Source organism: Rhopalosiphum padi, chromosome 2 (genome assembly GCF_020882245.1).
Source record: "Rhopalosiphum padi isolate XX-2018 chromosome 2, ASM2088224v1, whole genome shotgun sequence".
In the NCBI taxonomy this organism is placed as follows: domain Eukaryota; kingdom Metazoa; phylum Arthropoda; class Insecta; order Hemiptera; family Aphididae; genus Rhopalosiphum; species Rhopalosiphum padi.
Window position 1 is genome coordinate 28,304,067 of NC_083598.1, and position 15,460 is coordinate 28,319,526.

The window sequence follows — 15,460 nt, forward strand, 5'->3', positions numbered from 1 at the left end:
GTTATTTATTTATTATTTTTATATACACTCTACAAAAATGTTATCACGGTTTATGGCGTAATTTAAAATTTAGTTTTTCAAATAATTTTTTATTATTTTAAAAATATTATAAGTTATAATTAATTTTATTGAATATATATTTATATACAAATCATCTATCCATTTATATGTGTTAGGATTTCCTTTTTTTTCGTGGCCTGTAGGTTATATAATAGTAGTATTTTTTTAAGAAATTTGATTCCCCGTTAAAAGTTTAAAAACTGGTCTGTGAAAAATAATAAATCATACGCGTAACAGAGCAATGTTATTATTCAATGTCAAAAAAATATTTATTTTCATATAATTATGATTTCCCATCAATGATTTTATAAAATATAAATGCTTTTGGTATAATAATATTTGATCCGTATAGTCAGTAATAATTGCTTTATACAGATTTAAATTGGAAAATTAAATTTAAAATATATATAGTAGATGAGCTATGTTTTTTTTCTCGATATGATACTGTTACTATATTCCTATTTGTTAAATTGTATAAAACAATAATGCTCATCAGTGGTGATGCTATATGAAAATATTATTTACAGTTGAGTGCCGAGTGTGTTTATTATTATAAATAATATGCGTATGAAATTAATCAAGTCATCAACAAAATAATAGTTTACAGTGTTTACACTATTACCATTAATATTTTGTTAAATATTGAGTACAGTCGTATGCTTAATTCACTTAACAATTAATTATAATTTTTGATCTGTATTATTAGTAACCCTGACCAGTGATAGAAGATAATATTATACACTTTATAAGTGCATAATTTTTTTAATGTATAAAATGTATATTTTATTGTTATCTGGATTGTGATGACGAGATGATATTATTATTATCTGAGACTGTGAGCAAATATAAAATATATTTCAACTTTTAAGTGAAAGATTCTGGTTATAGTTATGGAGTTTTGTAAGTTTTGTTTCTTTTGTTGGTTTTAAAATTTAAATTGAAATAAATTATTATTATTCACTTGAATGAACATTACTGTTGACAATCGTCTATATTATGTTTAAACTTCTTTCTATTTACTTTTATTTTTTCATATTATTGTACTTCTTAGAGTTTTCTCTATAAAAATATGATTTGAGTAAACTATGAACAGATAATAATATATTTCCAGTCTCGGCAGTTTAAATTTATTTTATTTTTTTTTAGTAATTTTAATGTAATAATATATTTTAGAAAACTAACTGTCGCTTACAATTCTTTCTGTTTTCACACACTTTAAATAACGAGAACTTTTGTAACTTTGGTTCATTTTCAGAATATTAACGACACTTTTTAAAGCATTTCAGAATATTTAAAAAATTGAATTTTCTCTAGAATACGTGTTTTCAAAAGTTTCTGTAACGCTTTTACAAAAGTTTATTCAAAGATTTTTAATAATGTGATGGTATATTTTTAGGAAACAAAAAGTTGTTTTAATTAATTTTTAATTTAAGTTGAGTTCTTGTGGACATGTTAAATTATATTTGGATAAGAAAAAAATAAAAAAAACACATAAAATACTTAGGTATTTTAAATTTACCAGACACTTATTTCTATACCCAGGTTATTATCATCAGTTTCAAGATTTATACATATCATAATCATAGATAAATTCTTCTCTTACATAAAATAATTTTTAAACGACGCCATTATTTAATAAGGTTATGTTAAATAAACCCTAAACTTCACTTTAAATCTTTATTCATAAATAATTATTTACCATTACTCGTACACGATTGTCTAATTGGATAACCGAGAATGTGCTCGAACAAATCTAATCATTTGATCTATAACTGTGATTTGTCAATGGATTTTTTTAAAATTTTTATGTTAAAATAATATTATTTATTTGTGTGTTTTTCTTGTACCTTCTCCAATATTAAAATTAGTTTCTAGAATTTGTTTATACCTAATGATGATGACGCAAATTTTGTTTTTTTTTTTCATTTTAGGTTTTAAACGAGCTATGGGATATATTGATTTTATAAAAGAAAGTGTTTATTTTTTATTTTTTAAAGTACCTATACTATCACTTTCTATATAGTGGCTTTAAAAGTTCATGTAGTCCAATCAATAAATTGAAAATTGAACATAGATAGTACTTTAGTTTTTTGAGAGGTAATTTCTCAATACCTTTTTTTAGCAAGTATACTGAAAATCCGAGACTATATACTCATTGTAACCATAAGAGAAACCACAAAAAACAGCATTTACGATACATTCTTTTTTTTCTCACAGAAAAATCGATTTTGTTTATTTTCCTACAATTTGGAAAATAATAATCCTTCCTGAGAGATAAAATGTTCACAAATTATTAACAATATATAAATAAATTAGTGATATAATTTTTAAATCTGTTTTTTCAACTTTACCGTGCAACTATTATATTGTTAATTTTTATTATTTAAATTGTTCTTTGTATAATTATATTATGCTTTTCTAAAGAGACTTTTTATGAATTTAAAGTTTGTTTCATAATAGCAGCCTCTTTATTTTACTATGAGATAAATAAACACTTAATAAAACATTGATGTATGTATGTGGTTATGGTTTTCTGATGAAATGTTTAAAATTATTACGTACATATTATGAACAATTCGCAAAATAATGCATCCTTTAGATAACCGGTAGAACGTGTGTTGGATAAATTACGATAATTATTATTCGACCTCATATTATATAATATTATATTGATTAAATATTATATGGTGCACTGACACGAGTACCACATTGCAGTACATGTGCGTATGAGCAGTATAATACACGATGAAATTTGCATAATGTATACCATGAACCATAGATTAAATGTTTGTATTAAACGTAATGCAATTTTGAATACGAACCAAGGGCTGCGGAATCAATGGATATCATCAGTTGTGCACAAATGAAATACATCACGACGCCAGTGTGATAAAATGATTTCTGGCGAGTACGTATCTGGAAGCATTTGGTTCCCTCCATTTTTATAAATTATTTTTTGTATTGTATTGCTTCTTTGTTCCGCGTTGTCTTGTATCGTTCTCGCTTACGTTACATCTAAAACAATATACACATACATGAAACAATCGTTAAATATTGCATAATCGGTCTAGAAGAAAATAATTTTAGAATGTGTAATAGGTACTATACATATTTTGTAGGCATATATTTTAAAGTGGGTATACCTATTTGTCAATAATGGAAAATAGTTTCTAAATTCCCGATGATTTTCGTACGATGTGGTATGTAATCTTAAAATATATAGGTTATATGTATGAATGACAACTATTAATAACTTAACATTTTTATACTGTTTTTATAATATGTTGATACGATTAATAATTATATATGTTGGTACCTATCTATTATTTTTTTTGAATATAACGTACGTTAATCGTGATTTTCAATAAATTATTATTTAAAATGATTCAATATCTACTAAATTCATGGCATGCAATCATTGTCATATCATGGCCATAATAAGAAATTTAACGCTTAGGGACAACAAAAATAATCACCCAATTATAGAAAAAAAAAATTTTAATTTTAAAAATCAATTTTTATAATAAAATATAATCTAATATGTCTTAAAAAAGAGAAATATAATAATTAAATTTTCTTCCTGTGTGTTGACTAAGAAAAATTCTCAATTATAATATTATAATTAATGTTGGAGATTAGATCACGGTTAATACTACAAAGGCATTTTCGTTAACGATAATGTGTATTATAGGATGATAAAAAATTTAAAAAATATAATATTAACTGTAGGAAATAAGTAAATATAGTTAAGAGGATTAAAACAACGTAAATTTAAAAACAAAATAGCCATATGAGAAAATAGCCCCTATTACTCCTTTTAAATACGGCTTTGATTATATACCTACTCTAATTTTCAATCAGTATAATATTAAATATTTTCTATAAAAACTACAAATTCCCAGAAAAATAAAATACATTATTGCCTCGGAATTTTCCAATCATATAATATTAAATTTTATATCTCGTAATCAGTATTATATACTTATAATGGTAAAATATTAGTTATTAATAATTATATGCATATAAATAAGAAAAAAAATGTTCCTAATCACATCGGATACACTGTTTTTCTATTAGGTCACCCCCTTTAAAACAGTATTTTTTACTGATAGCTATAGTTAATAACGATGACCTAAATAAAAAGTCAATAATTTATGACTTGACTTTATCATTTTAGATAGTCTAAGTATTTTTTTTCTATTATTTTAATAGTACGGGGTGAGGAGGCTAAGCTAATATATTTTTAAAAAGACATTATGTTCGACATGAAATGGTCATCGAATAAATGGTCATGTTTGACGTCATTATATATTTTATAGTATAATAATATCCTTGCCGTCTATAAGTTGGTAGAGTTAAGCTACACATTGCGTGTTTTCTAAGATACGATATGGTCAATATACTCAATATTATTTCTGGTGAGAATACGTTTGCAATAATAAATCACTATTTCTTGTTTATGGCCATAAATGGACATACGGATACGGTTTCTGTGTATATAATATATATATGGTCGATCTTTTGTTATATTTCCAAAGCACACACACCCGCGTACGATAAAAGATAAATAGTCATCTCTTTTATTTCCTGCGCGCGAACGCGTATCCATTATCACACAAAATGCTTTTACTTTCGATCTTGGAGGTATACAAAGAAATATAATTCATTTTCGTATTCTGGACAAAGAGTGATACATCACATGAATACATCCTAGTTGAAAGCTGTTCAGAAATAAAAGTTGAATACTGTTGTTTAAATTTATTCAATTATATGTGAACGTTTAAATTAAAATTTTTACATTTTCTTCACGTTTTTAAAATAATAAAAACTTGATTATTTTATCGAATCACTATAATTTTAATTTTAATGGGTAATTCTTATTTACTTATAATTTGTACATTACAAAACTTTGTACAAACTTATCCAATATATTTGTTTAAATAATTAAACATTTTTATTTGGAATATTGAAGATTATATTGAGTATAACATATCTATGTTTATATAGTGACTTATTATAGGTCATTTTAAGGCAACGTAGTTAAACATTTCAGATTATAATTATATGACAAGACAATTTTAAGTTAAATTTAAGATTTTATCAATCATAATTAATAATTGATTTGATTTTAAGCAAGTTATGTACTTCAAGGTTAACATAATTTAATATTATTTATATTTTTTGTGGATTATTAATAAAAACAGTTAATTTATAATTGCTTGAAAATAAATCAATCATAAATTTAAAACGCTTGGATTACATAAATACCTGTTATAAAAAAAAGTTTCACCAAGTAACCATTAAGTTCACTATAAGTACAACCATAAAAGTTTCTTGACTCTTTTCGTAATTAATAAATTGAAAAGTTCACATGTAAAACTGAAAGTTTTACTCATTGATCCTGTAATTATATTATACTTGTAATGAATTAATATTTAAAACTAATATGAAAATACAAATTTATTTAGATTATCATTTTAGATTGTTTTTTATCTTATATTTTATCTTATAATTATCTAATAAAATAATATATAACTGTTATGACAGAATATGCTCAAAGCTGTTTCCGATTTTAATACTTTATATCAGACTTATTTTTTAGAAATATTAAATTTTGACTTTTAACTTTATTCTTAATGCCTTATGCTAAAACTAAATAAATGTGTTTAATTATATTATAGACTGTAATTATCATTTGAAGAGGAGGTTATATACCTAACCTGGTTTTATTTACCATTAATTTTGATAAGCGATGAAAATAAAATGTAATTAGTGATAGTTATACCGTATAAATTGGATTTAAAAATATGAATATTACTATCATAATTACCTGCGATGTAATAAAAAATACATTAAATATTACATTAAAATATAGATTGTTAAATATATTGGTAGTGTCAATACACTAATTTTGTATACTTAATTCAAAATCATATTATGGCCATAAAAATATATTTTTTTTCTTCTGTGTAGTATGTCTATACAATATATAATATTAGATATAGATATTACACTGTTGATATTTGTGATGTGAATCGATATAATACATTAATATCAAATGGTATATTTTACATGTTGTATAGAATTGTTTTATGCAAAAAAACACACAAGTACCTATTATAATTTATTTTTGTTAAAATAAGATCGTTAATCTTTTATTTTGGTTATTTTTTAAGTCATTAAATATTTTTATTCCTTGTTAATTTGAAGTAATATTACCCATCTAAACATTTACTAAACATAAAACTCCCAGTATTTTATTTTTTTATTGTTGTTAATGCATTTGCATTGGAATGAGTAATGTTAATGTAATTTGCGTAATTTTTAATAATATTTTAATCTACCGTAAATAAATCGTGTATGTAATACTATGGTTTACTACAATAAATATTAATAATACTTTATAGTTTAATACACACTACGGTTATGTGTGGTAGTATGGTACAAAGTTATTTTAGGTATAATACAAACAATATATTATATAATATGTATATCGTTTTTTTTTTTTTTTTTTTTACATCACTAGTTGGTGTATACATTAATAAGTTCGTAAATAAAACGTGTATACAATCGGTATTTTAGCTTGTGCTCAACCACGCGCGAGCCCACATCTCGCAGGTGGGGTTAATATTATGATTTATAATAATATACAACGTACAACCTGTACATAACAACTACACGTCATGGCAGCATTGACGTGCTTTGAAGAATGTGACTTACTTGTAACGCTGTACAGCCAGGATAATATATTATCACGGAGTCAACGTTTTTGAATTTCATTGTTATCCACTGATGTGTTACATTAAAACAATATTTAAAGCTAATGAATATTATTATTTTTTAACGGTCGGATACCTATATATTATATTTTATATGCATATGCGCGCCGTACGTATAGTTTAATAGTGGTAATACACTGTGTACGATAATAATATTAATATATAACCATTCTCACTATATTACATTTTGTGGCGGGGCAACTGTATAGGTATTATACTTTGTCATCATAACTCTATTATTCCGACAGAGAATATAATATTATTATATTATTATGGCAAGCGTTATATGAGTTAGTTAATCACCGAACGTGTTTAGATATTTGTAAATTCTGCAATATATTATAATATGCGCCGCGTGCCCGAATGTGTAACGCGCTTATTCGCGACGATGATTCCATTTTCGCATAATTTATTTTATCTCTTAAATGTGTTTTTTTGCCATTATTACTTTTATTTATTTGTTTATTATTATTTTATTTTTTTGCTTAGTGTCGTCATTTTGAAACGTGTGTAGACATAACAATAAACAACAACATAACCGAAGAAAGCGAGCATTGTGTTTAAAATATTAACGAGGATATGCATAACGTTTTTAAGCATACATTTCGGTTGTAAACTAACACTTATATCAAAACATTATATTATTATGTAGTTTAATTTCCATAGCTGTTAAAATATTGTCTGTAATCTTTACGAGCAAGTGCATTATAAAATTATAAAAACGATTGCACCCTATAGACGAAAATGTGTTAAATTCGGTGTTTCAATCTCGTTTCAGACATTTTCTTTAAATACCGAATGATTTTCCTGACTATAATACAAAAAAGAATTGATTACGATCAATAAGAAAAAATAAGCTCTATAGTTAAATCTATTTTATTTTAGTAAGTATTAGTACATGATAAAATTATTGTATGATTATGTGACATGTGTTCAAATTTTGTTCTTTGAGTGAGTTATAAAACAATATTTAGAGAAATGTGTTGAAGTTTAATCATTTGTACTTGATTCGTTGAAAGAAAAACTGCGAATAAGCAACTTTGCATAAGTCTAATAAATATATGCTAAATTTCAAACTTTATATAAACACATTTACACAATAATACAGTGGTTGATAATTACTTGATATCTAAATAATAATATCAACCTACTGCGATCTAACTCAATATCCAGAGCGTTAAATGTTTACTATTACGAACTTATGGTGCTCTAAACACAGTTAACATGCACGTAGTTAGTTACGTTCAAATTCATTTTAAGTGATTAAACGAACGAACCCGAAGTCATGAACATTTTAATATAATGCACTATATGCCTGTTGTAATGTATAATTACGCTCATGATTTATACACAAATTAATTGAAACAGTTCAACTGTTATAATATGTATATGAAGTTAGCTGAATGTTTTCAAACTCTAAAATATGAAACAATATTATAATATAACGTGTGGGATTTTGTTAATAGGCAGCGGAGGAAAATTATTCGCGGACGTCGCAGCTCACAAAGTCGGAACCTCACTCATACTTTTAATGATATGTACCTAATTAAAAAAGTATACCATCTTAATGTTTTATTCATGCACATCGAATACGTCGGTATGAATCTAGTACGTGTCTGTCGCGCCGTTTGTATAATATAATAACACATATAAATATATAATATTACACGCGCCGCGGTAACACGCATAGAAATTCGTGCATTTAGCACGCACAGCTCATAATACTACTACTACTACTACTACTACTACTACTACTAATAATAATAATAATAATAATGATTATATTATATATTAGTTTAAAATAATATATAGACGCACAATAATACTCGGCGACTGACGAGTCACTTTATACCACATAATAATGTGGTGTACGTTACACACTATATAATATGTACACGGGATCTATTAAACGAATTTATGTATTTAATAGTGTTGTATATACCTGCCCCCGTTACACCGTATAAACATATTCTACAGGCATACTGCTTCCATTGTTTTGTATTAATTTGTTGAACTATATTATATATTATAACGCGAATGTCAATGACGGCAGTGTGAGCGCAGAGTGCGAGGTGTGTGTGTGTGTGCGTGTGTGTGCGGGCGTGCAGTGTGCACAGGTATAGGTCGATTAAAACCCATACGGTCGGTTGGACTCGAGTGCGTGCCGCCCGGAGAGCGACGTGGGAGCACACCTAATAATAATAATATATAATATTGTGCATGGTGCTGCTGCTGCCGTGAGCACCAGATAATAATCCCAGCGAAAATGCGAATTACTTCGTTACTATGGGGACCGTCAAAATCGATAGGAACATGTTTTACGGCACATTGCGTCCGTATATCATTATTACTACACATAATTTTATATATCTATAGAATATGTATTTTTTATTATAAATCAGCAGATGTAATTGAAAATTATATATAATATGGAACGACCGACTAGTGCTGCGAGGTGTATACTGGCGTGACGAAGGTAATATAATATAACGTCGACGGATGATCGCAACGAGACGTGCCGCCGTGTAGCTGCATCTGTAGGTGGCATACGCTGCACGTGAAATATTCGCTATACTCCGAAACAGATAGAAATTAAAAACAATTTTACATCATACTTTTATATTATATTACTAGACTAAGTTCAAAAAAATTGTCTTGTATAAATTTAAATATTAAATTACTATTTTTATATTTGCGTTTCGGGTGAGGGAGGTTTAGCTACTTTTTTTAATGACGATATGCCATATTGTTTTTAATTTCATTTTCTGAAAAAGAAAATTTTTATGAAAATGCCGGTGTTTAAAATATATACGAATATTAAACTCGTTTTATTAACCTATAAAGATTTTAAGCTTATAAACTAATGGATAACAAAAGATCTTATTGCGGCACGTCTTCACATCTCTTCAATGATGTTAAATTGTTTTCGCAAAAATACAACTCTACTAAGACCTTTTTTTTCTAAAAATAAAAACTACCGAGATAATGGTAGCGTTCTGTGTTTGAAGAATGGCTCTGTACATAGATGTCTATCGAAAAAACTCCATGCAGCTTTTTTCCAACGCTCAGTAATCTCGTATATAAAAGTCTGCCGTTGGTCACTGTTGCCGATTAGGTACATTAACAGTTTTTTTTTCAATAATGTAATAATAATAAATAAAAACATTATTACAGCTAGTATCAAACTAGCAACTTTTGACAATCGGTATTCGTCTGGCGTATCGCGCGTTCGAAAATATTATTATACTCGTGCTAACACGCGCGTCTCGTGCATATAGCCAGCAACCGTCGTCTGTTGAATAACAATCGAGTTCGTTGAAACTTTGCAGCGATGGATTTCTGTAATATATATTGCCCATTATTATTATTATTATAATTTATCATTACTATTATTATGCGACGTGTAACTAGTCGTCGATCCAATTGATTGTCTGAAAATATGTCGGAGCCTAACCGTGAATAAATATAAATGTCGAGCAATAATACTATAATTGGATTCGGAGAAAAGAATCAAGGCTTTTTTTTAACGATTTATATCATGAATAAATTAAAATTGAAGTTACATTATTTTAATAATTATGATAGTTAATGTCTATATATATATATATATATATATTAGAAGATATACACATCACAGTGCCATTTTATCTCAACGAAAATTCCACGTACTGGTCGATCTGCCATTGGCCCGTGTAGAATTTTGAGTATACACCACTGAATATTATAATTAACTTTGTCATTTATATTAGTGCGAACACTGATATAAACTAATGAGTATTGTAGTCATTTTACTGCGGGTAGTCTTCTGCGTCATATAAAACGCATAAAGAATAATAATAATAATAATAGCAGAAAACGAGTCCGTGTATAGTATAACGTTATTAAGCGATTTCTGTTTTAATTTACAAATAAAATGTAACTCAACTATAGAAATTGGTCCCTCGCGATTTGTTTTCCAATTATCAACACACTTTGATTTTTAATTAACTTTTTTGAAAAGAAAAATATATATATCCGTTACGATTTACGAACAACGACAAAAACTATATTATTGTTATGATCGCATTTTTTTAAACTGTCAATTATATTTTGAATTAGGAAAAAAACTTAAACACGAAATATAATTAATATATTTTTAGCGTGTGACAGAAAACTGATAGATTTATTAACTATGTGGATCAATATGATATAATAAAGGTCATATATTCTTTAAAATGGCCAAGAAATATTTAATTTAGACTATTTTGAGTACAATAAAATCACACAGCATACATCCATCTAAACAATTTTTTTATCATAAGATAATGTATAAATAAAATGTATATATATATATTATATAAATTATATTATGCATGTATCAATTATTAATATATTATAAGCATTATATTATTTGTACAATTATTCAGTCAGTAAAATATTATTTTAAATTAAAATAATATTAATATGAATTTTAAGTAAATTTTTTTAAAACGTTTTTGTTAAAATCGAAAGATATGAAATTAGTTAATCATGTAAAGATATTGCAACTTATCAAATGCTATTGTACCTACTATTATATTATTATAAAGTAAAACACATTTTGTAACACGGCGATATGTATAGGCAATTTAGGTACATATAAAACTAATATTGTCTATTAAGTACAAGGTACTAATAAAAATATATTATGTAATATTCAATTAAACTTAAATGTATACAATATATTTCACACTCATATCCATTTTCATTCACACCGAGAGTCCAATAAAGTGAAAGGTGGCTAAAAATATTATTAATCTATATATAGTTATAGTTGAAATATATCTTTTAATAATACAGGTAAGTAAATTATAATAAACGCATTTATTAATAAAAACCTGTAACTGTTGTATCAAATAATTTCTATTATTAATTTAATTTGTTTTTTAGAATGTAGTTGCTATAGAGTTAAAAAAAGTACAAATATAAAAGAAACCTAATATTCAATTCACTCCAATATCATGCTTGAATTGTTTATAATTTGATCAAAGCTTGTAAATAATATCTATAAATATGTATGGAAGTACATATATAAAAAAAAAAAACATGACAGAATAAATTGAGTGTACCCCATGGTATATTTTATTTTATTTTTTTATATATATTTTTTATAAATACATGAATGTATATGTGTATATGTGTATATTTTTTTTACAGAAACATTGGTATTATATGTTATATTGCATTTCACAAAAGTTATACTAAGATAAATTTGACTGCTACCATTTTAATGTTGTGATATGTGTTTGCAACTAATCAAACGTGATTATTAAAAAAAAAAAAAAACCAAACAGTTTAAGCATATTTGATATATTATCCACAGCTGGTTTTTTTTAATAGGACTATTTGCATGAAAAGTAAACCATTAATCTTTCCCCATGGAAAATATCAATATTTAATTTAATAAAGTAGAATGATGGTGGTATTTAATAGCTGGAAATTACTTTCCTCACTGAGTAAATGCAATCTAGTAAATCCTTGGTCATTATACATAGTATCAATAATACATAAAACAGTGTTATAATTATCACGCGTATTCTTTCGATTTGCTGTTACATTATCATTTATACTCTAAGGAAAATAAAAAATTACTATTCTACAAATTTTAAATCTAATTATTAACACTTTTATTATCGCATTAATTAATTTTTCATTGTATATATATTTTTTTATTTTCTGAGAAACAAAATCAGTGTAAAAACTACTATCGCTGATTGATTTATTATTGTCTCAACGATGGCTTAATGAGTGTAAGAACACATCAAATGTTTTTTCTGTATCTGAGGTCTTAGTTAATAATAAAATCCGATAAGAACTTTGTGTGCCGATAATTCAATTTGCAGTTTAAAATATAATTGTTTTTTCATTCCCCTCAAACCATGCAATAAGTAACTAGCGTTGTTAAAGATTCTACATATTATTATGTTGAACGCATAATTTCTATGCAATTTCGTAGTCGTCGTTGTCGTTGTTGTTGCTGCTATTTATTCGTTGAGCAGATAACAGATGTACACAGATGTAACAGCAATATACGCAAATGTAATACTTGTGTTAAGTTTGTTGTGATGTTTGTTTTAGTTTGAGTACAAATTTCATTATATATCATGTTTTGCATACGAGGTCGATAGATACGATACAGTCAGTTCATTTTTATAACTATATATGTTTATTCTATTTTGAAAAGATAAATTTTATAGTTCTTGCCACTTCTTGAGAAGTTTCGTAAACAAACAAATGAAAATTCTGTCTTATTCTATTACCGTTTTTAGAATCAATATAGAAAAATAAGTAATTTAAGAGTAAACATTTTTTAAATATTTATATGATTATTATTTTCGTGTTTTTATAAATTATATTATTTTTCTTCTTGATTTAAAAAATCCCGAGATTAAATTTTTAAGTTTATTTAATAATTTATGTTATATTCACACATTTGAATTCCTTGATTTTATAATAATCTTAATTTTAGGATTATTTTAAAAATAGCAACAATTTTTAATTATTAATACATACATTTAATCTGTTTGGTAAATATTAAGTTGTTTGAGAGTTATTTGTATATGTCCAAAACATTTTGTTAATATGTTAATTTTTGTTCCAACTGTATCTTATTGTTATATAATTCTTCGTGTTGTATTTATTATTATATTTATATAAATAAATTTAAATTCAGCGATAAAATCTTTTCTATTAGTAAATTGTTGTCATAGTATAATTACATTGTATCTTTTTTAAATAGTAGTAAAATGAATTATAACTATAACGAAAAACCTAACCTATATTAATCACTTTTAGTAAATTTAATTTATAATTAACTTTATTATTGTCATTTTTTTTATAATAATATTAAAATTAACTAATAGATACTTATTAATTTTAAATTAGCATCCATATTAACATATTGTAATTTTAGAAAAACCTACAATGATCAACACACTGCTTCCTTTTTTTAAACACTGAAGTTCAGCCATGTTTTAAATTATATTACATTTTATTTTTAAATTGATTAATCTACCATCTTGATATTGTATTTTATATTTTGATTTAATTTACCCAAAGTGTATCGAAATTGTATAAGTGAATGGTTTTTGTATAATTGTTTTTATAATGCTTAAAGTAACAATATCAGAGTACTATGTAAATAATAATGTCCCTAGGGATTGCAGATTGTATTTTTTTCTTTAAATTCAATTGTTACTGTTATTATAGTAAGGGAAGATATTAGTGGTATTTCTTGTCACTGGTAAGACGGGTTGACATATTTCGAAGGCATGCTTCCATTTATGTGGATTGCAACTTGTGTTTAAGTTTTCATTTAGAAAATGAAAATTACGTCTTGTTGTCTTGTCAGAAAATAAAATAGTTTCAGTATATACAGAGTGTTTCACCAAGAATGCTCACTCGGTTCTTTTCTCTAATAGTTTAGTTATTCAAAATTTGATTTTTGAAATTTTTAAATTTACTTAAAGACTATCTTTTCAAAGACTTGATTAGATTTATTTAGACACTTTGAAAAATTAAATACTCTTTTGGGCTATTAATAAAGGAATGTTCTGTGGCGTTACAAATTTCAGTTTTTCAATTTAAAATCACCCTTTTACATTTTGATTAGTTTAAATGGGCATTTTAATAATAAATAAGTATCTTATATAGTTATTAAACATTATGTACAAAGGATATTTTTATTTACTTTTTATATTTACAAAAAAAAAAAATGAGATAAGCTACTCGATAGAACAGGAAGGATATGTATTTTTTGATTTTTTATTAATTATTTTTTTAATTTTTAAACATATAATTAATCTATTAACATTTTATACGTTCTTAATAATTATATAAATCAGCGGTTCCCAAACTTTTTAGTTTTGCAGACCACCAATTGTATAAAAAAAATCTTTGAGGCTCACTAATGAGTAATGACTAATAGCTATAATAATAAAACGTATATATATAATATATATAATAATATTAAAAAAAAACAACTAATAAAAATATCTAAAAATATTATTTTAAATATAAACTTTAGTAATATTAATATTATATGGTCTACGGCATAGTTCCTCGCTGCCGGTGGCCCACTCACTTGTGGACCGCGGCCCATGGGCTGGGAACCGCTGATCTAAATAATGACTAATAAAAGCACGATTCAACAAATTATTATTATGAATACATTTACGTATTTTTTAATTCTATAAATAACCATATAGTGGGGCTATTATCAAGGACTAGAAATCAAGACTTTTCAGATTTATGAAACTGCAATATTAAAGAAAAACAGGTACCTAAGCGTGTTAGAGCAGGTGATTCACTCTGTATATAAGAAGATCAATTTAAATGTTTATGCTTATTATTTCTTAGTTTTAACTATTTTGAATATATTTTTTTTACATTATTTGATTTCTTTTCATGAATATTTTTGAGAAAAAACTACTTTAATTTTTACAATTATGGTTTTTTTTAAGTTTTTACTTTTTAGAATAATAATGTATACATTCAATTTCATATTTCATAGCAAGCAAGGTATTTTTCGAAGTATTTGAGTTCATTCAAATTGAGTTTTCAAATTAATTAGAAATAAGTATATTCAAATTGAAATGAGTAGG

General features: G+C 25.5%; 1 protein-coding gene across 2 annotated transcripts in view; it reads right to left on the bottom strand.

Moving 5' to 3' along the window:
* The window catches only part of LOC132920231 (uncharacterized), a 36,549-nt gene that overhangs the window by 12,735 nt on the left and 8,354 nt on the right, over positions 1 to 15,460 (bottom strand). For both annotated transcript variants that reach the window (XM_060982458.1, XM_060982459.1), the window contains exon 2: positions 2,883 to 3,075. In XM_060982458.1, coding sequence (XP_060838441.1) covers positions 2,883 to 3,000 — 118 coding nt within the window. In that variant the 5' untranslated portion in view covers positions 3,001 to 3,075. The remainder of the gene's footprint in view (positions 1 to 2,882; positions 3,076 to 15,460) is intronic.